Here is a 23,814-nt window from a genome sequence, read left to right on the forward strand (position 1 = left end):
TGTGTTCATGAATCAGATTCCTTAGGCCCACAGACTTAACAGGAGCCATTTATGCCCCTAAGGGGACATCTGGCAGTGTCAGGAGACAGCTGGTGGGGGAGAGGGAGGACACAGTACTGCTGGCACCCAGTAGGCAGAGGCCAGGGATGCCACTAAGAAGCCTGTGACGCTGGAACTCTTAACCCTGCACACTGTCTGTGGGTCCAAGCTGGCGCTTCCACCTTCAGCCAGAGTCCTAGAAAGTCACCATGCCTGGCTCTGTCCTGAACACCATCCTTCCCTGATGAAATCCTTGGGTGCAAAAGGTTCCTATCTCTTCTGAATCACACTGTTGGAAATTATCCCTCTGTTTCTAGCCAAAGGCTGTTGCTTAGCCATATTTAAAAATGATGGAAGCCCGGCATGGTGGCACAGGCCTCTAATCCCAGCACTCAGGGAGGCTGAGGCAGGAGGATTGAAAGCTCAAGCCCAGCCAGGGCCGCTTAGTGATTTAGTGAGATCCTGTCTCAAAAAATAACAAGGGGCTGCGGGTGTAGCTCAGTGTGAAGGTGCTGGGTTCAATCTCTAATACCAAAAACAAAACAAAAACAGTGGAGACCTGAGGGGTCTGAAGACCGTGACCTTTCATTTTTTGGCCGAGTTCCCACCCTGTTTGACCAGAGACCCAGCTCCCCTGAGGATGCCCTGCTGTGGCGACGTGTCTCATCCTAGCTCACTGGCTGTTTCTCTGTGTACGTGTGGGTCTGTCTCTCTCCATCCTCCAGGTCCCCAGGCCCTGACCTGGCCTTCCTGACCTCCTGTCCTGACAAGAACAAAGTCCATTTCAACCCGACCGGCTCGGCCTTCTGCCCCGTCAGCTTGATGAAGCCCCTCTTCCCCAGCATGGGCTTCATCTTCCGGAACTGCCCCTCCAGCCCAGGCTCGCCCCTTCCCCCTGCCGGCCCCAGGGTTCCACCTCGGAAGGATCCAGAGGCCTCCAAGGCCTCCCCACTGCCATTTGAGCCATGGCAGCTCACCCCACCATCAGAAGAGTCCGTGCTTTTCCAGAGCTCCCTGGTGGTCTGAGGGGACACCCCTACCCCCCCCCCCCACTCTGTACCGTGGAGACCAGTGCCTTGGTGGCAGGCCACTCTAGCTTCCCGAGCTGGGGGATGGATGGAGAAGCCCCTCCCTCTCGGCCTTCGAGCACTTTCATTTATTGTGTCAAAGCCCTGGGTCCTCTTTCTGATGGACACCAGCCCCCGGCAATTTGAGGGGACCTGCCTTCTTCACTAGCAGCTGGTGGCTCACAGCTCACACCTGTGTCCCTACCACTTCCCTCCCTTGGTGGACGCTCAGCCAGAAGACCTGGAGGCCCCCACCCCAGGGTGTGAGTCCCCATGACTTCTAGGAAGCTCTTGTCATTGTCATGGAGGAAGCTGGTGACAGATTTCCTTCCCTCTCCACCTCCCAAGACAACAGAAGAGCAGACCAGAAGACAGAAACCCCATCCCCAAGCCTCCTCCCCCTTTGGAGGAGCTGACCAAAGTGGCCCTAGACGGCCAGGACACTTAACCAGTTCAGCTGCTGACAGAGGGGCTAACCAAGCATTTTCCCAAGTGGCATTTTCATCTCACGTTCACCCTGACTAAAGATTGTCTTAAGCAGCAGCCCGACCCCAGGTGGGTGGCGAGGAGGGGAGCAGCTGGCAAGTGGTGGCTCTGCTCCCTCCACCCGCCCCAGGGCCGGCTTGGGTTAGAAAAATGCCGATTTTTCTTGTATCGATGTAGAAACTCTATTTTCTCCCAAAGACACTATTTTTGCAGCTGTTTGAAGTTTGTATATTTTCCGTACTGCAGAGCTTACACAAAATTGAAGAATGTTAAAGTTCGAGTTTTCTTATCTTGTGTTTAGAGGTTTTGTTTTTTTTTTTTTGCAGATCTTGGTGTTAACAGACCAAATAAATAAATAAATAAATAAATAAATAAATAACTATTCCCAGCAGCTTGAGGTTCTGTTAAATATCTAGGGTGGGAGGAGCACAGTAGAAATGAAGGGTAGTATATTGATTGCTTCCCTGTCTACAAGGGAAAGAGCCCTTATTTAACACACAATCATGCTGGTCTGGGTGCTGGATGGATGGACACCAGGCTTGGATTCTTCATTCCCAACTACCCATAAACAGACCCAGGAAATGTCGAGACTGGAGAGTGGTGTGTGCTAGAGGTGGGGTGAAGGAGTCATTGGGGAGTCCCCCATTCTTCCACAAGTCTGATAAAGCCCAATAGGGAGAGGAAATGAGGGTGGTCAAAGGACAGACTTTGATGTGCATGCTTCTTGCACTGACAAGGGGGACACAACCAGGGAATGGCATTCAGGTGGATTCTCTTGGCACAGTTTTAGGGCACTTTTGGATCCTTTTTGAGATATTCTTCCCACCTCAGTGAGTAGCCACACAGTGTGGCCTTGGAGGGCACAAAGAAACTCTTGTCCTTTTGCAGCCTCTCAGTCCAGTGCTGCACCTGTAAGAGCTGTTAGGCTTTGGGGGGAAATGGGAATAATCACCCCAACATTCTGAAGTGCTTTGGAATTTACAAAACATTCTCACAAAAGATTTATTATCCCTTCTGTATGAGTGGAAAGCTGACTGCCTCAAGGGCAGTCACAACAAGTACAGGTGTATTTGTCTCACAAGACCTCAGGACAAATCCCTTGGCCAGGCTGTCTCAACTACCATTCATTGGCTTCATAAAGCACCAGATACCACCTCAGGTGCTTTCCATAAAATGTCATTAAAATGACAACTATCCAATGAGAGAAATGTAGTATATCTCACTGTGGTAATGAGGGAAGGTCAAAAAGATTGAATAACTTTCCCCAAAAGACACAGATGCAAAGTGAGGGAGTTAGGATTGGAAACTTGATCATTTTAATCTATTGCCCATGCTTCTAGCCACAGAACTCTCCTGCTTGTCGTAGTTCTGTTAATTTCACGGAGGAAAATTGATTCAGAGGTCAAGTAAATCGTCTGAGGTCCCAGCTGGTAAACAAGCAGGTCTGGGGGCCGGGGATTTAGCTCAGTGATTTCACTGCCTGCTGCACAAGCGCAAGGACCTGAGTTCGATCCCCAGTACCAAAAAAAAGATCTGGGACTGGAACCCAGGTCTCTCAACAGCCACTATTTGGTTCCCTGGAGGTGCCAGTGATTGAGTAAAGTAAGCCACAGGGCAAGGCAGCAAATGTGTGGGGCATTCCCCCTTCTCCCAACAGAAAGGAAATGGGGCCGGGGATAGATGTCTGGCTTGCCCCCAAAGCCTTAGTCAGGCCCCAAGCAATGGGTGTGGTGCTACCCAGTGTTTCCTTCCTTTCCCTGAAGCTGTGCCAGAGGAGCAGGATGCTAGAAGAGCAGCCCCCAGTCCAATGGGCGCCAGAGAACCGGGCCTATTATTAAGGTTGGGAGAGACAGCTGCAGTTTTGGGTGGTGGTGAAAAGACTTGGTGTCAGTCTTGCTCTGGGAATTCCTTCCCAGGTGGAGATCCAACACTTGGATCAATAGGAGACGCTCAAAAATGGAAAAGCACCTGGAGGTTACAGGGCGCACCCAAAGGGTTTGCTTCATTGTTGGTGAACTAGAAGTCCTTGAAAAAAAAAACTCACTTAAATAAGCTTGCATTTCCCCCTCCAGGATGTGATTAAGTAAAATCTAAGTTGAGAAAGAGTAATGACTAATAATACCTTAAACTTGTACAGGACACTTTACAGTTTATAAGACACTTTCACAAACCTCAGCTCGTTTAATCAGAACCAGTTAAGGGACGACGGAGGCGGGGGGTACTATTAACCCTTAGTTTACAGATTGGGAAAACTACGGCTCAGAATTTAGGGGACACGTGTAGGTCTGCAAATGTCTTGAAGTGACAAGGGACCTGACCTAGCAGGAGTTTAGGGGCATCTCATTTAGGAGCTTAATGATTTATGTATCCGGGTCGGAGCTACGACGCTGGGCAGCAGCTAGAGGGCGCTGAGGTGCCATTAGGAGTTTCTTGGCGTTAGGACCCAGCGAAAACCCGGCGGCTGACCAGTGTAAAGACAATTTGATTTACCGGGCAAGCTGCACCTCCTCTTTCCTGCTCCACGGTCTCATCTTGGCACAGCGCAGCCAATTAGTGACCTCCACATCCTTATACGTCATCATTCCACGCCCACGTATCTCCTAAGCCACCCCACCGAACTCTGGGTTATAGTTGTCCTCGGCGATGCCTGATCGGAAAATCTCGCAGGCAAGGCCACAACCTCAAGACAGCTGAAGCTCCTGGCCATCAGGAACAGAGCCAAGGTCCCACAGTCAGTCTTCTTTCCTAGAAAATGATTTCTGGGTTTTGAGGAGTTTTCCTCCTGGCAACCCAGAGCTGGCATTTCGGGAGGTGGTTTCTGGGCCCTACTGTGTGGCGGTCGCATGCAGCTCCTATGAGGCCCCTGCCGCCGGTCGGCGATGTCCGCTTGGAGGTGTCCCCGCCGCCGCCGCTCCCGCTGCCGGCTGTGAGCGGGTCTCCGGTCGGCTCGTCTGGGCGTCTCATGGCCGCTAGCAAATCCCTGGTGCCCGACCGGCTGCGCCTACCGCTCTGCTTCCTGGGTGTTTTTATCTGTTACTTCTACTATGGGATCCTGCAGGAAAAAATGTGAGTGGACCCCCGAATGGGGCGCAGCCATTCCCCAGTCCAGCCCCCACTGGCAGGCCCAGGCCCAGGCCCATTTGTAAATGACCCCAGTTATCCTTACCGATTCTTCGTACATCCAAAGGAGCAAGGTAATTCCAAAGCTTTCAGTAGCCCGGCATACTAGATGATAGTGAAATATACTATTTTCTTCTCTCTTTCTCCTGTGTTTCGTTTTAGAACAAGAGGAAAGTATGGGGAGGGAGCTAAACAAGAGACGTTCACTTTTGCCTTAACTTTGGTCTTCATCCAGTGTGCGATCAATGCAGTGTTTGCCAAGATCTGTGAGTACCTAGATAGTAATTTGCTGGGAGGTGTTCCCCTCTCAGCATTCTGGGTGGTAGACGTTGATTTAACCTCGAGGTCTGAGTTTCCTAACCTCCACCTACTTTGCACGGCTTCTCTGTTTAAGCTGTAAAACTAATGACTTTGAAGTGAGAGTAAAATGTTATTTTCTTAATTTAGACCAACATCTAAGTCGTAAGTGTGCAGAGAATGGTTTTCTGTGGTCCAGATCCCCATTGAGAATACTTAAAACATTTTTCCCTTTGTCCCTTTGACTTTGTGCATCAGCTTCAAACACGTTTTAAGCTTTCTTTGTTCCCTGGAGACTAACAGCAGGGATAAGTCGTCTCTTATCCCTGAACGAAACCTCCACCTCTCTCTGCATGTGATCTTGTGGTTGGGTTAGGTGGAATTGGAGGATTGAATCATTTTCAGAGATTTCTCAGTCTAAGAAGACAGAAATAGCTCATGTCTTATTTGACAGACAGATTGCTTTCATACAGCTTCAGCTTTTGCTTAGTGGTCCATCCTAGCCCCACCAGGTTTCTCTTGTATGTTTTTTTGTCTTCTCCTAGTGATCCAGTTTTTTGACACTGCCAGGGTGGATCGAACTCGGAGCTGGGTCAATGCTGCCTGTTCTGTCTCCTATCTGGGTGCCATGGTCTCCAGCAACTCAGCACTACAGTTTGTCAACTACCCGACTCAGGTGAAACCTCAGGGCGGGACAAAGGTTGGCTTAGAAATTGTTTGAAAAGGACCTAGGGTTTTTTTCCCCTCGGATCTGCAACTTAAATAAATAAAAAGGAACAATGCTGGTAGACTATGTTTGAGAAATTCAGAGTGTGTACCACCATACAGCTGGGCTTTGGTCATAGGTTGGGTGGTGACAGAGCTGCTTCTGAGGCTGAGGTCCCTGGTATAAGTCCTGTACTTGCTCAACTTAACGTGGCACCTAGCTCAGTTCCTGGCACATCACAGATGCTCAGAAATTATTTGCTGAATTTAATTTCAGGTCCTTGGTAAATCCTGCAAGCCAATCCCAGGTAAGCAGAAGAAGGTGGTCTCCATCTTCTGTCTTCACCTTTCCTGGAGTGAGCTCTCTTCCTCTGCTAGAACTCTGTATCCCTCTGGGTTTCATCATCCCATTATAACTCTCTCCAGGAACTTTACAGTTCCTTCTAGCCCTTCCCCCTGCCCATCCCATCATCTGTCATTTGTACTACTTCCATGCAGTGCCCAGGCTGGTAATTTCCAGTGGGAGGTAGAGACTCAACCTGCTGCACATGGGCAATCAGTTTGGGTGTTCCGTGTGTCTGCACAGTCATTACATGCCCTAAGTTCCATTTTGGTGATGAGTTTTTTCTCTCAACCTCTTTCTACTCCCTTGCCTTATTCTTTCCTGGACCTTTCACCTTTGTTCTCTACTTTCCCCCCATCTTGTACTCGGCCCTGTTGCTCAGTCATCTTTATCTAGATGCCAGCCTGTCATTTCTCTTATCTTCTCTAGACCTTCCTTCTCAGACATTCTTTTTTCCCTGAGTCTTTTCTTGGCTCCTGGGAGGAGGGTACTGGGGTCAGTGATGCCTGTGGATACCTGAGTATTCCACTCTTTTTTCCTCCCCTGTAGTCATGCTCCTTGGGGTGACACTCCTGAAGAAGAAGTACCCCTTGGCCAAGTACCTGTGTGTGCTGCTAATTGTGGCTGGAGTGGCCCTTTTCATGTACAAACCTAAGAAAGTAGTTGGGATGGAAGAACACGTGGTCGGCTATGGCGAGCTGCTCCTGGTATGCGATCCTGCTGGGGAACACAGCATTTTCTGGCAAATTTAACGAAAGACAGCCCCAGCTAGGCAGGAGGCCAGTTACAGGGCTCAAGGGAGATTGTGTGCTCCTTGCCTCCATTTCTGGTCTCTGCTAAGGTCATGGTGGGAAGCCTGAAATATTTAGCTCCGGCTCAGCTCTCCTGCTGAGAAAGGGATCACTCAGCCCGGTGTCCAGTTCCTGTTGTGACATCATTGAAAGCTAAAAAGGAAGGTGTGCAGTGGCACTCACTGTGGCTTTCCAAGAGCCAGGACAGACAGCAGTGAAGGTAATATGATAGGAGCCATTGCTTATGCATTAGGCACTGTTCCAAGTGTTCTGCATATTAATTGGTTAATTTTTACAACAGTCTCTTAACACAAGTAGTATTGTCTCCATTTTTTTTTTTTTTTTGGTACCAGGGATCGAACTCGGGTCCTTATGCTTGTGCAGCAGGTGGCGAAACCACTGAGCTAAATCCCCAGCCCAAGAGTTGATTCTTTTTTTTTTTTTGGTACCGGGGATCGAACTCAGGACCTTGCCCTTGTGAGGCAGGCAGTGCAACCACTAAGCTAAATCCCCAGCTCCATTTTAAAGATCAAGAAATTGGGGCCAGGGAGGTGAAGTCACTTGCCATCATTGCATCCTGTTTAAGTGAGAGAGTCAGGATTCCGGTCTAGGCAGTCTGCTCACAGACTCCAGTCTGAGCACTGTATACTCTCCTTCAAGTTAGGAAGTAATGTTGGCACCTTCAGTGGGAGGAGGTGGATGGCTCACCCCTGACACCAGCGGGAAGGCAGTACGCAGTTCATGGCATTCAGTGAGCCTGTCAGTCCAGTGCCTGGGGAGGGACGGCTAGTGAGGTCTCTCCCTGGCCTCCGTCTGGGACAGATGGCAAAACTGTTTGAGGGCTCCATCTTCAGAGGGTGTTTTTTTTTTTTTTTTGGTACCAGGGATTGAACTCAGGACCTTGCACTCACAAGGCAGGCGAGGTACAGGGAGTGGCTTTTTGAGGAGCCTAAGGATGAGAATCTTGTGTCCTGGCAGCCACCTCATTGCAGGCTGCTTTCTTTCCTTCCCAGCTGTTGTCTCTGACCCTGGACGGACTGACAGGTGTTTGCCAGGACTACATGCGAGCACATTACCAAACAAGCTCCAACCACATGATGCTGAACATCAATCTTTGGTCGACGTTGCTGCTGGGAGTTGGTAAGGAGCAGTTGTGCTGTTCTTCCCACAGATCACCAGAGGGCAGACTGCTCTCGTTCGGTTGATCCCTTGCTCAAATGCCAGTGCTAACCTTGCACAGGCCAAGGGTCCCACTTGGTCCTATGCCCTTCTGTCCAAGTCCTGACAAACTTCCTGGAAAAACCTGCGTGGGGCGGGACCTGCCGGCTACCTGTTACTAACACAATAGGGGTAGATCTGAACCCACTGTCAGGGAAGACACACATAGTAAAACACTGGGGTGTGGGAGACTTCCCTCCCAGGAGGCAAATGAGACATTGACTCGCAGGAAATAGACTTAGGTGTGTGCTGAATGCAGTTCAAACGTGAATGTATTTGCTCTGAAATCAGTTTCCTAACTTTCACCTCGGCACAGGGAGGAAATTTTTGTGTGCAGCACACTGGGATTAAAGGAGGGTGCTGCTGGTGGCTGGAGGTGACCAGCGCCAGGAGCGTCCTTAAGCCAGAGATGTGTGGGTGGCTATCTCCACACTTCAGAGGGCCCCTGTTTTCAGTCTCTTGGGTAGAAGTAACTCATTAACTTGGAAGCCTTTCTCGCAAAATCAAATCTTTAGTTTCTCTTATCAGAAAAATATACTACGAGGCAGCCTTGGTGGTGTAGGCCTGTAATCCCAGCATTCTGGGAGGCTGAGCCAGGAGGATCACAATTTCCAGCCCAGCCTAAACTTGTGACTTAGTGAGACACTGTCTCAAAAAATTAAAGTCTGAGGATCTGGCTCAGTGTGAAGGCTCTGGATTCATATCCCAGTACCCTCTCCAATATTTATATGTGTATGTGTACACACACATGCACACACATTTGAGAAAGACGCATGATGGGAGAGTGCGCACAAGATGACCCTTCACTTTGGACTTTTCCTTTTAGGAATCCTGTTCACTGGGGAGCTCTGGGAGTTCTTGGGCTTTGCCGAAAGGTACCCAGCCATCATCTACAACATCCTGCTCTTTGGCTTGACCAGTGCCCTGGGCCAGGTGAGTTCCTAAGAGGGGACAGTGTGGCCTCCCCTCTGTGGCAGGATCAGCCAGGAGGTCTGGCACTGTGGACCTCAGGGCGGCGCCAGGAGTCACCTGACCCACCTTCCTGACTTCCAGAGCTTCATCTTCATGACAGTTGTGTATTTTGGTCCCCTGACCTGCTCCATCATTACCACAACTCGAAAGTTCTTCACTATCTTGGCTTCTGTGATCCTCTTCGCCAATCCCATCAGCCCCATGCAGTGGGTGGGCACCGTGCTTGTGTTCCTGGGTAAGTAGCCCCCAGAGCATCATCTCTGGGCCACACAGAGGGATGATGACAGTTTGATAGTTTTTTTCCTAAAATGTATTTGTGTACCCATAAGATTTATTTAATTATTTTAGAGAAAACCTAAAAGCAAAAGAAGCAGCCAGGCTCAGTAGTGCACACTTTAATCCCAGCACTCAGGAGGCTAAGGCAGGAGAATTACCTAGGCTGCATAGTGAGTTCAAGGCCAGTCAGAACTACATAGTGAGAATCTGTCTCAAAAAACAAAAACAACAAAAAAGAGCAAAGGAAGCATTATTTCTAATGCAGCCTTCCTAGTGTACAGTTCATCTCAGTGATTTCCTTCCAGATCCTGAGCAGGGCAGAATTATGCATACTCCTTACCGATTCACGATGCTTTGGGTGAGCAGAGAGAAACAGCTTAGGAAGTCTGTGTGTGTGTGTGGTACTGAGGGTCGAACCTGGTGCTGCTCTACCTCTGAGCCACACCCCCAGCTCTTTTTATTTTTCATTTAGAGACAAAGTCTTGCTAAGTTGCCTAGGGTGGGCTGGAACTTGGAATCCTCCTGCTTCAGCCTCCCCGGTAGCTGGGATTCCAGATGTGTACCACTGTACCTGGCAGCTTAGAAATTTTGACTCTTAAGTTTCTTTTGGTCTTACTGTATATTTTATCCATGAATACCAGTCAGTATCTTGATGATTTCTTTTCTTTCATTTGATGCCATTCTGTTGTCTCTGAAGAAATTACAAAAAGACATTATCCAAAGTTTTGAAGAACCGAAGCTGACTTTCCAGTCTCCGGTATACTTCATGTGGCTCCCAGAGAGCTAAGCCCATTTTCTCCTTTCTGTAGGTCTCGGTCTTGATGCCAAGTTTGGGAAAGGAGCTAAGAAGACATCCCACTAGAAAGAGAAACTACCTCCATCCTTGAATGCTTACGTGACTATCTCCCAAGCTCCTGGGAAAATGGACTCAGTAGTGATACAGGACTGGGTTCCAGTCTTGTTCTTTTTTTTTAAATCAAAAGAAGTAAAATCACATTCTAAAAAAAAAAAAATCTTGGATTATAACAAGATGCATGGGCAGTCTCTGTTCTCAGTGCAGATAAAGAGGGAGGGGAGCCGAGCCCGATGCTCTGACCCCATGGCCCTCTCCTTTGTGCTTAGTATGGCCAGGTGGGTGAGCCCACAGGAGCCTGTGCGTGACAGGGCGAGCTTGGAGCGAGTGTGTGGTTGTGGCAGCAGCTCAGTTCTGGGGATGAGACTCTGAATGTGCTGAGGCAGGGGGCTGTCTTTGGAGGCAGAGCATGTAGCAATCGCTTCTCAAAGCTTGGGCGGACAAGCACAAGAAGTGTTCTCCTTAAGAAGTGCCTCGAGCTGGGGTGAAATGAGCCCAGAGTGTCACATTCTGGTGGGTTTTCTCTTGTCCCTGTTGCTGGCTCCCCCAGGAGACCATGTGTAGGGTAAACAGCTTTGGAAGGTCGATGCATGCACTTTTCCCAATTCCGATTCCCTCCCTCCATCTCTCCGTCTGTTCTCAGACCACCTGGTCCCCTCAGGGAGGCTGGATCAGTCCCTCCTATTCCCCTGCCCCCTTCAGCTACTGAAGCATCGAAGTCCAAGGTGTCCTGTGCCAGCTCCTGTCTGTTGAAAAGGATGCTGGCGGAGGGCACAGCGGCTGAGGCCTGGCACAGAGCTTCTGTCGGGTCTTCTGGGTGGCAAGGCAGGAGAAGGCGGAGCTTGGAGCAGAGCTGCCTGCCCACTGCTGCCTTCTGAGTTGGAAACTGCAATCCTCTGAGGACCAAACTTTACACATGAAAGTGCATTTCCACCAGCTGCAACTTTCCCTCCATCTGTTCGGCAGCCCCAGCCCCTCAGCTATCCAGATGGGAGCCCAGCCTCCTTCCTGAGCACTGTGTGCCAGCGCCACCTCCCGCCAGCCTTTCAGGCCCTGCCCCCCTTACACATTGAGCTCCCCAGGGTCCCGGGTGTTGCTGCAGCCCTGCCCCGATGGGCCCCCTCTCATTCAGAACTCCTCAAGAGTTCTAAGCACATCTGGCTGACCTTCCTTCCCTCCCTATGGGTGTTTTCATCTTGAAGTTTTCATCAGGGAGCTGCTTCCTTGTTAGACTGATAGCTCCTGCTGGCTTCTGTGGATTGGTGAGGGGGTTAGAGCTTGTTCCCAGGGCCAGGGACCTACAAATCATAGTCACCTGGGCCTCCTCTTAATAGGTGACATCTTCCTGGCCATCAGACTTGTCTCTACTTCTTCCCCCTCCCATTCCCAACTAGTTTCAAAACTGCCTAATTCTGGGCTGGGGATGTGGCTCAGTGGTGCCACGCCTGCCTGGGAAGTCCAAGGTCCATAGTAAAATCTCCAGTACCAGAAAGAAAATAAAAACTGTCTAATTATAAGCCAGGTATGGTGGTGAGCTTCAGTAATCCCAGTACTCAGGAGACTGAGGCAGGAGCATCACCATGAGTTCCAGGCCAGCCTGGGCTACATAATGAGGGAGAGACCCTGTCTCAACAAAACCAAAAAGCAAAATTTGTAATTCTAGTCACCAAGAGTGAGATGGTTGGGGAGCTGGGACTGAACCGCTCAGTGTGGCTCTCACCTGACCACGGGGAGACAGCACTGGGAACAGAGGGCTGCTTCTGACAGTCATTCTCCTGTCCTCATCTAACATCTGTTTCCTTCTGGGTGCCAGGCAGGAAGTGTGCTGGGCAGTGAGAGTAGTGTAAGAACCGTTCTTACCCTCTAGGGGGCGCCCAGCCTACTGGAAAACGAAGCGTGGCACCTAAGAGGTGCAGGGGTAACAAGGTCAGGCCTGAAGGGGAAGTGTAGGAAGGTGAAAACGGGAGTGGCTGGAGCTTTGGCCCAGCTGCCAAGCAGGAAAGGGGTTTGCAGCTGCCTTCTCTGCCTTCACCTCAGCCTCTGGTCAGTTCCAGAGAGAACACAGGCGACCAGAGGTCATTTCCAGGAGTGCTCGTGGCAGGACAGTGGCTTTCAGGTGAGGTGTCATTTTACCCAATCTTAAAACCTGTCGCAAGCTGCCAGCTCCTTCCGGGTGGCACAGTAACCTGCAGCATCAGAGAGGGCCGGATTCAACTAAAAGCTGCTAACAGGGCCGACATGTGAGATGTAGACAAGTTCAGACAGAAGCGTTGCTGATCACTAACCATGGGCGGCTGATGGCTCAGGTTCCTGAAGATCAAAGAGCTCTCGTCTGCAGTTAATTCTCAAGTCTGTGCAGAAGGGAGGCAACCAGCGTGCAGATCTTCCCTGGCCCTGTGTTTTCAGTTCAGGGCACATTGTATTTATGTCTGTTTTGGTCAAGCACCAGATCTGCCTCCTTTGCTGTTCCAGCTCATGGTAATGTGATTTCCCATTCCTGTGCACCTCTTAGCCTACAACAGGGGGAATGACCCACAGATGTGATCTGGGGTACAAGCCTAGGGAAAGCTATCCTGGGATTAAGGGTTAAATAAAAATCACTGGGTTTTGTTGTGGTTTTTCCAGATAAGTTCTCACCATGTAGCCCAGGCTGGCCTCAAACTCTCAGTGATCCTCCCGCCTCAGCCTTTCAAGGGCTGGAATCACAGGTGTGTGCCATCATACCCAGCCAAAAAATATCACATTATTTTAACTTAAAGTGGCAAGAATTAAACATTAACTGGATAATTTATCAAGTGGGTACTTAGGAGTAGAGTGTGTTTTCTTACTGCCCTGTAACACCCTTGTGAAGAGAATTGAACAATATCTGTACTTTCAGAGGTGGGAAAACCCGAGAGAGTGCTAGGTGACCTGCAGTCCGTCTTTGGGTATGTCCCGAGTTCAGTGGCCTGTGAGGGCACCTCAGGAGGCCCATTGCCTTGGCCGTCTGGCTCCCCTTGCCAGGGAACAGTTTGCACATTTATGAGCAGAGACTCATTTTCCCCAGATACCAGGGCAGGGAAATTGTCCCAGGTCTCTGCAGGGTCGTTCAACCCTTCCCATCGAAAACGCACCAGCTGTCTTCAGGAACAGTGAGTGCACGGATTCCTAGAGCTCCTGCTTCCCCAGCGCATGCCATTCAATCCTCCGGACACTCCTGGGAGAGCTCAGGCCAAAGCAAGTCCCCACATTTGGAACAGGAAGCCTGAACCCACCAAAGTGTTTCAACTAAAGGTCACGGGGCGTGGGAGGGTGGGCACCACGGGGAGGCCCTGCTCCACTTCCCACTGCCAGGGCGTGGGGAGCTCCTTGGCCCTTAGCCAGCTGAGCCAGTGGGCCCCAGCTGTTTGGATTTTCTGGAAATTCCCAGTTGAATGTCCAAGTAATTCAGGGAACTGACACAGGTATGCTGGTTTTTATTTTTTTCAAATATATTTGGGGGAAAAAAACCTATTATAGTTTAGAACAGGACATTTTAACTCAAAAAATTTAGCAACAGCTATCCACCTTCTTCCAAAGAAATTATAATTTAAAATAATACTGCTGTGCTTATAATAAATTGTTAACTGAAGAAAACCTCCAGCAGATTGTACTCTGATGTTTGACAGTTCGCTTGATACAACCTGCGGTTTGTTTTTGCTTTTTTATTTTGATCTCACGATGGAGTTCATGGTGGCCCTGAACTCACTGTACAGCCCAAGCTGGCAGCAATCCTCTTACCTCAGCTTCCCAAGTTCTGAGACCACAAGCGCTATCATGCCTGGCACCATCTGCACTTTGGAGGCTGCATTTCCCAGCGGAACTATAATGTCAGATACTCATTCAGACAGGGATGGAAGCAAACTGCAATGAGATTTTTTCCGTAACTGAGAACATTCCGAAAGTCCAAAAACTACATCCACTGTTCTTCCCCCCTCTGCCTCACCTCTGAGGGGCCAGGAAGAGAGGGCAGCTGTGGAGGCTTCAGAGGCTTCCCAGGAAGGAGGCTCCACACAGCCTGCACGTTCAGACGGTACCTTTGATCCCCAGCTCTGGGCATCCAGATCCATCCTGGAGGGTTCCACCAACTCATGCACTAATTTGCGACAGGCACAGTCCTGGGCCTGGGAGCCAGCAGGCTGTACCTGCTTCGGGCAGGAAGGGAGAGCCGAGAGGGACTTGGAGAGAAGAGTGATTCATTCAGTGCCTTCCATTCCACCACGGCACAAGCCCACAGGGCTGGTGGATTTGCTATCTGAATATGCCTGGCTCCCTGGGAGTTCTGGAGAGGAAAAAGAGGGAAAGAGCTGAAGGCATTTACCACAAGGGGGGACGGTGTGTTTTTCCCTGCTGCCTCTGCTGGTGTTGTGCCTGGCTGCCCAGAGTGAGCAGGATCACCACATTTCAGTTTCAGTTTTGACCAGATGCCATTTCTCCCAACTCTACTCTAGAACCGCCACAGACTACAGCCCTACAGGTAATGTGTTACTCATACATAAAGGCTGGGAGCTCCCTGTGGTGGCACATGCCTGTAATCCCAGCACTCAGGAGGCTAAGGCAGGAGGATCGCTGTGCATTCAAGGCCAGCCTGGGCTACACAATGAGACCCTATCTCAAAAAAAAAAAAGCCTACACCTCTCTGCAGATTCACTAGGGGCCCCATTCACCAGCACCACCATAATCATGGAATTCATTTAATTAAAGAGTGATTTCCCAAATAGAGCTGTATAACTGGGCACCACTGCAAGATGTGAACATGTCAGCCACAGCTCTGCTTGGGCGGAGGGATGAGGTTGAAGATGCAGAAAGGCCCAAGGAGATTGACCCGTCCAGTTTAATTTCTAGTTCTTGCCTAGGCCCTGCACATGCTATCTAGGGCTGCCAGGTTTAAAAAATAAAAATACAGGATGCTTGGCTGGATTGGAATTTCAGATAAACAAACTCATGATTTTTTGGTATAAATATGTCCCCAGATTCAAATTCAGCCAGCATTCTGTATATTCTCTGGCAAGAGTTTGTAACATTAGTCATTATCACGAATGTTCTCCTGGGCCCCTCTTTTCCTAGGAAGGCAGCTCACATACATCACAACTTGCCATTCTGTGCACAACGCTTCCAGGTGCTTTTGTTCAGGGCCAAAAATGTTATAATTTCCCTGATGGCCCAGGGAAGGTGCAGTCCCAGACTTGGTCAGCAGGGCGCGCCATATTAAACTAAATCCCAGGCGAGTTCCAAGGGCTTCAGGACGGGGAAGCGGGTTTTGAATCGAAGGTTCTATTTGCTGCTTCTGTCTTCACCCTACCACCTTGCCAGAGCTATTTCTGTGAATCAGGAATCTGATCCTGTCACTCTAGTCCTAAATCCTTTCCAAAGTTCCACTGTTACCTTCTCAATGCAGCACAAAAAGCCCTTCAGGATCCGAGGGGTGTCTATTTTCCCTGCTACTCCCAGCTTGCTTGAGCCCACCCACCTCACACTCCCAGCACCCCCATTCACCAGGAACTAGTTACAGTTTTCCTGTATGCTATTTATTGTCATGCCCGAAGTTCCCGTTGTTTGGAATTCCCTTTTCCATTTGGTGCTCCCCCTCGTGACTTATTCATTCAGCTCCTCTCCTCCCCAGTCTGCACTGAGCGGGGCTGGGTGGCACCCACTGCGCCTGCAGCCGTGCATACCGTGGAGCTGGATGCCAGCCGCAGCACTGTTCACATTGGGGGTGGGCAGAGGAGTCAGTAAACAAACAAATAAACAAGGTACTTGAATTTAGTTCCAGGGTTAACTATCTGTCTTCTTCAAGTAGAGTTGACTGTTCCCTCCTCGGCTTCCACACTGAGGGTCCTAAACCTTACACCTGTTGGATGATCGCTGACACGTGCATGAAGAAAACAGCTAGTTTAAGTTAATAGTGAAGGGAGTGAGGCCCCGTGACAAAGAGTTCGTGTCCTATCTACGGGGTGCAGTGGCTTTCACTGCCTCCTGGTTGCTGCCAATTTTGTTAAAAGAAGCTGGAAATCCTAATTTTTACACAAGTGCACCAGATTTTGTGCAATTCTTTGCCGGCTGAAGCTAAATGCACCTGTAGGTCACCAGATTGGCACCTATCATACCGTAGCACTTAAGGTAGTGCCTATAGTCTTTTGAACCCCAAAACTCTTATCTTTGTATCTTCAACCCCTAACCTAGTGACTGGCTTTTGGTAGGTGTTCCCTAAATGTTTGTGGGGAGGAGGGAAGGGGGAGGGAGGAGACAAACTGGGAAAAACAGTTTGTTGTTGGAAGTTCTTATTGCCATTGCTCTGGGCATGGGACAGATGGAACAAGAAAGCCTGACACAATTTATTGCGCTGTGTGTGTGTGTGCGTGCGCGCGTGTGTGTGCGCATATAAGTGTGAGTTCCCATGTTAGGTGTGACAGCTGGAAAATGTGTCTCAGAGCCATCAGGTCCTTTCTCAGTGGGCTCTCAAGCTTTCCCTCCCGGTTCTTGCAGGATGCGGGGAGCAGAAGCGTGCAGGGCTCACAGTGGACATCCTGGCTTCCTTCCAGGACTGGCGGCCACTGGCACAGAGATCAGAAAAAGCTTATAGAGGCTTTTGGAACCAATGGATGCGTCCTTGGGGGAAGGTGTCTGACAGATGCTGCCACCCACTGCCTGCCCACTGGAGTGCCCACTGCATAGCAAGCAGTCATGCCAGTCAGAGTTAAAAGACTCTCTCTTCTTGCTTGTCCAAAATGAGATCATCAAAATGGTCCTTCACCCTGCATTGAGGGAGGAGGCTTAGAAGTGATCCAAACTCCCTGGCTAAGGAGAGGGGTAGGGGTGGCTTGCAGTCCTCACTGTGGCTCCCAGAAGCGGAGCAGATACTCAACCCCATAGTGGCCTGCTGCTTTCAGCACTGCAACGCTGGCCTTTTTAATCCAGAGAGGATGCTGCCTCACGCCCACACGGAGCAGGCTGTGTGGGTTCTCACTGCCCTGGTGAATAAGGACATAGCTTTGAAAACAGACTTCTCAGGCTTCGGAACTATATTTTATCTGAGAAGTAACTAGATCATTCAGGAACCAACGCCTCCATCTTGGGCCTGAAATTTCTTAGGAGGCTTGGAAAACATGATTTTCTGAATGGGACAGAGCAGAAGCTACTGGGGCAAGTGAAGTAGGTTGGAATCAATCTCCGGGCTGCTCTATGGGAGTTTCTGTCCCCTGCCTCTCCCTCTTTCTGATGAAAGAGGTACCTTCAAAGCCAAAGCCAGGCCTAGCCTTCACAGAGCCTCATGCTGACTCCCCAAAGCTCTGCCTGCAGCTTTGAAACAAGACTTTCCAGGAAGCAATCTCTCCCCGAGGCGGTGCCATGCCGGTCCAATCCACCCACATGCTGCGCTCCAGGTCTGGCCCAGAGTGGCCGGCGGACCAGAAGGAGGCCAAGGCACTCGGAGGGCTGTGGTCCTGGGCTGTGGCCCACCCAGGGGGGACGGGGAAGGAAGACCAGAGACAGAGGAGTAAAGATCCTGCATTCTTTAGGCTCTGGCTAAGGAAAAGGTCAGAGAGAATCAAAAGTGGCTTGAGTCTTCCAGGTTCCCGTCTCCAAAGACAACACTAATCATCCTTCCATTCCCAGAAGCAGTGATCACGGGAAAGTTGGCGGTCTGAATCCATTCGCACAGTAATGTCCAATCCACACATTCAGATTTCTGGTCACATTGGAGGGGGTAACCGCTGACCCCTGACTCGAACCCCTTTGCTCCCCACTTTACCTCCTTGGATTAAAGGGAAAATACAGCTCCCCTCTCTTTTCCCCTTCTTCAAGGCTACCTCTGATCCCTACCTCCCTCCTGCTCCCTCCTTCCCTCTGCCACTGTCTTTCCCTCCTTCTTTCCTCGCCTCTCGCTCTCTGCAGTTCTGACAGTGAATCCTTGCCTTGGCACGGGCCCTGGACTGCTCGCCAGCCCTGCTGGGTTCCTCTCTCCCTTGCTGTAGCTTCTGTCCAATTATCTCTCTGGCCAGGCTTGTTGGGAGCCTTCCCCTCTGGCTGCCCTGCCTCCTTCCTTCCATCAACCATGATTAATTTCCATTTGGGGGTGGGGGTGGGAAGCCAGCTTGAATAAATGGGGAGCTGTCTGGCAGTCCTCCCAGGGTTCTGCTCCAGCAGAGTTAGGAGGCTCTCAGGAAAGATGACACTGTGGCACAGGCATTAAGGGCTGCGGGATCTAGATTTGACGATTGTGGGATCCAAAGCTTTTTAGAGTGAGCCAGTGCTTAAAAACAAGGGCCAGCGGTGGGGAGGAGCCGAAGCCCTGGCCATGGAAAACAAAGCTGTGACTCAAAGGTGTCATCAAGATGTTTCCTTGCTCATCCACGTTCCTGAGTTTAACGTCTTTGGCTTGGGAATGAACTTTGAGGTTCTCCAGCATTAGATAAAAATAGAGCTCATAAATGCCGTGACAAGCACTTTTTGATAAGGTGGCCTTTTAAGGGAAGACTGGCTCCCCGCAGAGGGTCTGAGTCAGGGTGCCTCTGGGACAAGGGTTCTGGGTCCTCACAGGCTGCTGACCAGCCGGTGACCAAGCCATGCAGACAGGAAGAGGAAGCCCAGGAATCAAGTTCTTCAAAGGAATACTTCCTTCCCTCACACCATCACTTATTCACTCCACAAACATTTATCTGAATGCTTGCTAAGTGCCAGAATGTGGCTTGCTGCTGGAATCACCACAGAGAAAAAGAAAAGAAAATCTCAACGCACTGAAAGCAGTTTCCTGAGGAGCACAGGGAGGGAATCAGGCAACCACAGGGAGAGTGCAGGGGAGGAGAAATAGGGACAGAAACTGATCAGGGGTGTGGGACAGGTGACAGCTACCTGGGGGGGACAGCTGGATAAGCCAAAGGCTGAAGAATCAGCAGAGCATTGAAAAGGGTGAGGTAGGGGCGAGGGCAGGGAAAAGTGAGAAGAAAATTGAATTTGGTCGACTCAGCCAGTTAAAAGGTCTGTGTCTGACCGGAAGTGCTACTGCTAAGTGGGCAGAGACCCTTCCTCCTCCTCTATTAGAGACTTCTGGGGTTGTTTTCCTAAGGGCCATGGGCGGTGACAGAAAGCTGTATGGGAACAAGTAACTCGAGCAGATGGGGACTTCAGAAAGTTCACCCTGGCTGAGAGTCCGGGGTGAACTGTGAGTTGGGGTCAGGGCCGGGGAGACCAGAGGCTGGGAAATTTGGGATCCAGGGACGAATTAAAAAAGAAAAATTATTAGCAAGCGCAAGGACCCGAGTTCGATCCTCGGTACCAAAAAAAAAAATTTATTAGTACATGTTTGTAGTACATAATGATTACATTCATTGTGGGGCATTGGTGCATGTATATAACACATCTTGATTCTTTCTGTTTCTCTTTCCTCTCCCATCCCTCTGCATTCCCTCCGTCTCTTGGTAAAAATAACTACTGCATTTTCCATATCATCTACCCACTTAAATAAATGTACAATTCAGTGACTTTTTTGGGGGGGAGGTACTGGGGATCGAACTCAGGTCCTTGCGCTTGAGCAGCAAGCAGCAAAACCACTGAGCTAAATCCCTGGCCCTCAGTGTCTTTTTTGTGTATTTACCAGGCCATCCAACTATCACCTCGATCTAATTTTAGAATTTTTGTCCTCCCGAAGAGAAACTCCATAAACAGTCTTTCTCTATCCTCCTCCTTCTCCCCGAACATCCAATCTTTCTGTCTCTATTTGTCTATTCTGGAGTTTATATAAGTCTTTAATATATCTATATAAAATTTTAATATATAGTCTTCTATGATGGAGTTTTTTAACCTAGCATAATGTTTTTTGTTGTTTTTTTTTTACTGGGGATCGAACTCAGGACCCTGTGCTTGGTGAGGCAGGCACAGTGCCACTGAGCTGCGTTCCTGGCCCTAGCATAATGTTTTGATGGCTTACCCAAAGAATAACATGTGTCAATACTTCATTTTACTGCCAGATAATATTTAATTTATAGATGTACTACATTTTATTACCCATTCATAATAGGAAGATCTATGTTTGGATTGTTTGGTTTTTTTTGGTACCAGGGATCAAACTCAGGACCTTGCACTTGCTAGGCAGGCGTGGTGCCACTAAGCTATATCTCCAGCCCCTGTTTGAGTTATTTTGACTTTTGGAATAGAATGCATAATGCTGCCTTGAATGTTTTCTGCTTATTTGTTTGTTTGTTTGTTGTGTGAGACAGGGTCTCACTCTCTAGTTCATCCTGGCCTTGAACTCACTATGCAGCCCAGGCTGGCCTTGAACTCATGGGGATCCTCCTGTCTCAGCCTCTGCCTTGAATGTTTGTTGATAAGGTTTTTAATGGACATATGTTTTTGTCTCTTGTGGATATAAACTTGGAGGAAAGGATAGAATTGATTGATCATAAGGGTTCTATGTTTAACTTTGGTTTTGCTTTCTCTTTTTGGGACAGGGTCTCACCATGTAGTCCTGGCTGGCCTCAAACTCACTATGTAGCCCAGGCTGACCTTGAACTCATGGAGATCCTCCGCCTCAGCCACCCAAGTGCTAGGATTACAGGCATGTGTCACTATGCCTACTCTGTTTAACATTTTAAGAAACTGCCAAACAGCCAGGGATTTAGCTCAGTGGTTTTGCCACCTGCTGCGCAAGTGCAGGGACCCGAGTTTAATCCCCAGTACAAAAAAAAGAAACTGTCAAACTATTTTACAAAGAGCAGCATCTGAGAATTACAGTTCCTCTACAGCCCCATAAACACTTGTTACCCATCTTTTTTATGCTTATTGACCATATTTGTATATATTCTTGGAGAACTTTCTATTAAAATCTTTGCCTTTTTTTTTTCCTTTGCCCATTTTAAAATCAGATTTCTCTGTGCTTACTTTGGTAGCACATATACTAAAATCAGATTTCTCTCTCTCTCTTTTTTTTTTTTGGTACTGGGGATCGAACTCGGGTCCTTGTGCTTGTGCAGCAGGCTGCAAAACCACTGAGCTAAATCCCCGGCCCCAGATTTCTCTTTCTCTTAGTTTTTATTTATTTGTTTGGTTTTTGTTTTTTTGAGACAGGCTTTCAGTTTGTAGTTCAGGCTGGCCTTGAACTCACTATGTAGCCCAGGCTAGTCTCAAACTTATGGTGATCCTCCTGCCTCTGCCTCCTGAGTGCTGGGATTATAGGCATGCGCCACCAGGCCTGGCTTTTTCTTAGGGTTTTTTTTTTTTTAATTTTTAAAATTTGTGTTAGCTGGAGGTGGGCACACACCTGTAATCCCAGCACTCGGGAGGCTGAGCAGGGGGATTGCTTTGAGTTCAAGCCCAGGTTAGGCTACACAGTGAGTTCAAGGCCAGCCTGAGTTACTGAGCAAGACTCTGTCTCAAAAAAAATTTTTTTGTGTTAGCTCATGTTTGCAGTGCACACTGATTACATTCATAATGGGGAGTTGGTTCAGATCTGTAGCACGTCTGAGTGAACCATCAGAGCCTGGTGACGAATCAGTTGAGGGCGCCTGTGTAAGTAGCTGGGTGTGAGTCTGGGGCTTGAGAGACTGGCCTAGCTGCAAAGTGGCTGCAAACTGGCTGGGAGGGCTTTGTAGCCGTGGATGGCGGTGGAGCAGGAGAGTGAGTGAGTGATCTCCAGGCCAGTGAGCCAGGATCCAAAGGATAGCTAAGAAAAGGGCACAGAAAGTGGACTCGGAAGGAGCAGCCAGGGAGTGGCCCCCAGCGTACACTGCCCCTTCTCCTGCCCAGAGCACCCTGACTTCCTTTGGGAGATTTGCTCCTCCTTTCTCCGTCCTGTGGTTTCGATGTGTGGCGGGGGGGTGCTGCTGGGCTCTGGCCAGCCCCCCACCCATCTCACAAGGCCCTCTGCTCTCCAGCCACACTGATTCTCCTGCAGCTTCTCAAAGACACCGTGTCTCGTGTCTGCTCTGGTTGGCATCTTTGTCTGTTTTGTTGTTTGCTTTTTTGCCATACTGGGGATTGAACATCGCACCTTTACACTGAGATGCATCCCTGGCACTTTTCTTTTTTTGAAACAAGATCTCTCTATGTAGTTCAAGCGGGCCTTGAACTCATGGTGATCCTTCTCTTCAGCCTCCCAAGTGCTGGGATTAGAGGTGTGCACCACCATGCCTACTTTTTCTTCCCTGTTTCTTCTCTCTCTCTCTCTCTCTCTCTCTCTCTCTCTCTCTCTCTCTCTCTCTCTCTCAATTCCTTTCTTTGTTCCTTTCTTTTTTTCTTGACAGTTTCTCACCAAGTCACAAGTTGTCCAGTCTGGACTCAAACTGTGATCACCTTGCCTCAGCTTCCCAGAGTGTTGGAATTACAGAAATGCATCACCACACCCTGCTTATCTGGTCTGTTCTTCTTTCCCATTTGCTGTCTTCATCCTCTTTGTCCACGAACCTTCCATTCATGCTTTAATCTTTGCCCAAGTCTTCTTTGACATTCCAGACAAGGTTCTGTAACACATCCATCCATCCACCCATCTATCCATCTATCCATTCATCCATGCATTCATTTGAACCAATCACTTCTGTCCTTGTGTCAGATTGGACACATATCCTGCTGGATATAATGGAGAACAAATAGGTCCCTGTCTTTAGAGAGTTCACGGTCTAGTAGGGGAGACTAACTGTATACAAAGGAATACAGAAAACAATTACAAATTGTTGTTAGTGTTTAAAGGTGGTGAACAGAGTTCCATGATAGGGAATAACAGGTTTTGATTATGAACAGGGTGTGGCGTAAGAGGATGAGATTAGGCTGAGACCTAAAAGATGAGTTCTAGAAACATACAGATAACTGATGTGGCTGGAACAAAGACAGGCAACAGAGCATCGTGACAGGACTGAACATGAGGCTGAGCTCCTGTAGTTGGGAGTAAGAACTCTGGATTTCATTCTTGGTACAATAGCTTGGTACAAAGATTTTAAGCAGGGTTGCAACATGGTCTGACTTGAATTTTGTTTGTTTTGGTTTTTCTGGAGACAACCTCTCACTATGTAGCCCAGGCTGGCCTTGAACTCACAATGATCCTCCTGCCACAGTCTCCCGAATGCTGGGATGACAGGTGCGCACCACTACGTCCAGCCTGGCCTCTGATTTGAATTTTAGAATGCCCTGGTTGCTAAGTGAAGAAGGGATTAAGGGTCACGTGAAGGATTCGAAAGACTGACCAGGAACCCCTTTCTGTGGAACACACAGAAGAGGATGGTGGCTAGAACCCTAAGGGGACAGGAGAGACGGAGGGAAGTCAATGGAGTCAAGAGATACTTTGAAACTTGGATTTATGGGAATTCCTGATGGAGCAGAGGGCACCAGGGGAACCAGGGATGGTGCCCGACTTCTGACCTGAACGACTGGGAAGAACCAGGTTTGTGGGCTTGGCCTGCTTTTCCCTATTGGTCCCCTCTCTTCCTGTTTTGTTTATTTTGTCTTTTGAGTCAGGGTCTCACTCTGTAATTCAGGCTGGCCTTGAACTCACTACGTAGCCCAGGCTGGCCTCAAACTCCCAGTGATCCTCCTGCCGCAGCCTTTCATAGTGCTGGGATCACAGGTGTGTGTTACCGTGCCCAGCAGTTCTTCTCTCCCTTAAAGCCCCTGGACAAATCCACAGTAGCCCAAAGGGTCAGAAAC

General features: G+C 49.2%; 2 protein-coding genes across 6 annotated transcripts in view; both read left to right on the forward strand.

The window, feature by feature from the left end:
* The window catches only part of Fam117a (family with sequence similarity 117 member A), a 44,381-nt gene extending 42,398 nt beyond the window's left edge, over window positions 1-1,983 (forward strand). For both annotated transcript variants that reach the window (XM_021239970.2, XM_004859660.3), the window contains exon 8: window positions 765-1,983. In XM_021239970.2, coding sequence (XP_021095629.2) covers window positions 765-1,065 — 301 coding nt within the window. In that variant the 3' untranslated portion in view covers window positions 1,066-1,983. The remainder of the gene's footprint in view (window positions 1-764) is intronic.
* Window positions 1,984-4,234: 2,251 nt separating this feature from the next.
* Slc35b1 (solute carrier family 35 member B1) lies at window positions 4,235-10,343 on the forward strand. Of its 4 annotated transcripts, none has more exons than XM_004859659.4 (9): window positions 4,235-4,658; window positions 4,875-4,978; window positions 5,555-5,685; window positions 5,992-6,022; window positions 6,607-6,764; window positions 7,862-7,988; window positions 8,893-8,999; window positions 9,120-9,273; window positions 10,124-10,343. In XM_004859659.4, exons 1-9 carry the CDS (start codon window positions 4,447-4,449, stop codon window positions 10,174-10,176), a joined length of 1,077 nt encoding a protein of 358 aa, XP_004859716.1. In that variant the 5' UTR covers window positions 4,235-4,446; the 3' UTR covers window positions 10,177-10,343. The 4 variants fall into 4 exon arrangements, with proteins under 4 accessions (XP_004859716.1, XP_021095748.1, XP_087058673.1 ...); XM_021240089.2 differs by having other exon boundaries at window positions 4,370-4,658; window positions 5,522-5,685; XM_087202547.1 differs by having other exon boundaries at window positions 4,451-4,658; window positions 5,580-5,685.
* Window positions 10,344-23,814: the final 13,471 nt, after the last annotated feature.

Source organism: Heterocephalus glaber, unplaced genomic scaffold, assembly GCF_053883595.1.
Source record: "Heterocephalus glaber isolate CG9 unplaced genomic scaffold, H.glaber_assembly_v1.0 deba00001773, whole genome shotgun sequence".
NCBI classification, from domain to species: domain Eukaryota; kingdom Metazoa; phylum Chordata; class Mammalia; order Rodentia; family Bathyergidae; genus Heterocephalus; species Heterocephalus glaber.

What these genes read in the sequence shown, in the direction of transcription:
- Slc35b1 (XM_021240089.2), top strand. Translation starts at nt 4,447, where the DNA reads ATGAGGCCCCTGCCGCCGGTCGGCGATGTCCGCTTGGAGGTGTCCCCG. An exon ending in GGGATCCTGCAGGAAAAAAT is followed by an intron (nt 4,659 to 4,874) that starts GTGAGTGGACCC and finishes GTTTCGTTTTAG; the next exon opens with AACAAGAGGAAAGTATGGGG. An exon ending in CACCGTGCTTGTGTTCCTGG is followed by an intron (nt 9,274 to 10,123) that starts GTAAGTAGCCCC and finishes TCCTTTCTGTAG; the next exon opens with GTCTCGGTCTTGATGCCAAG.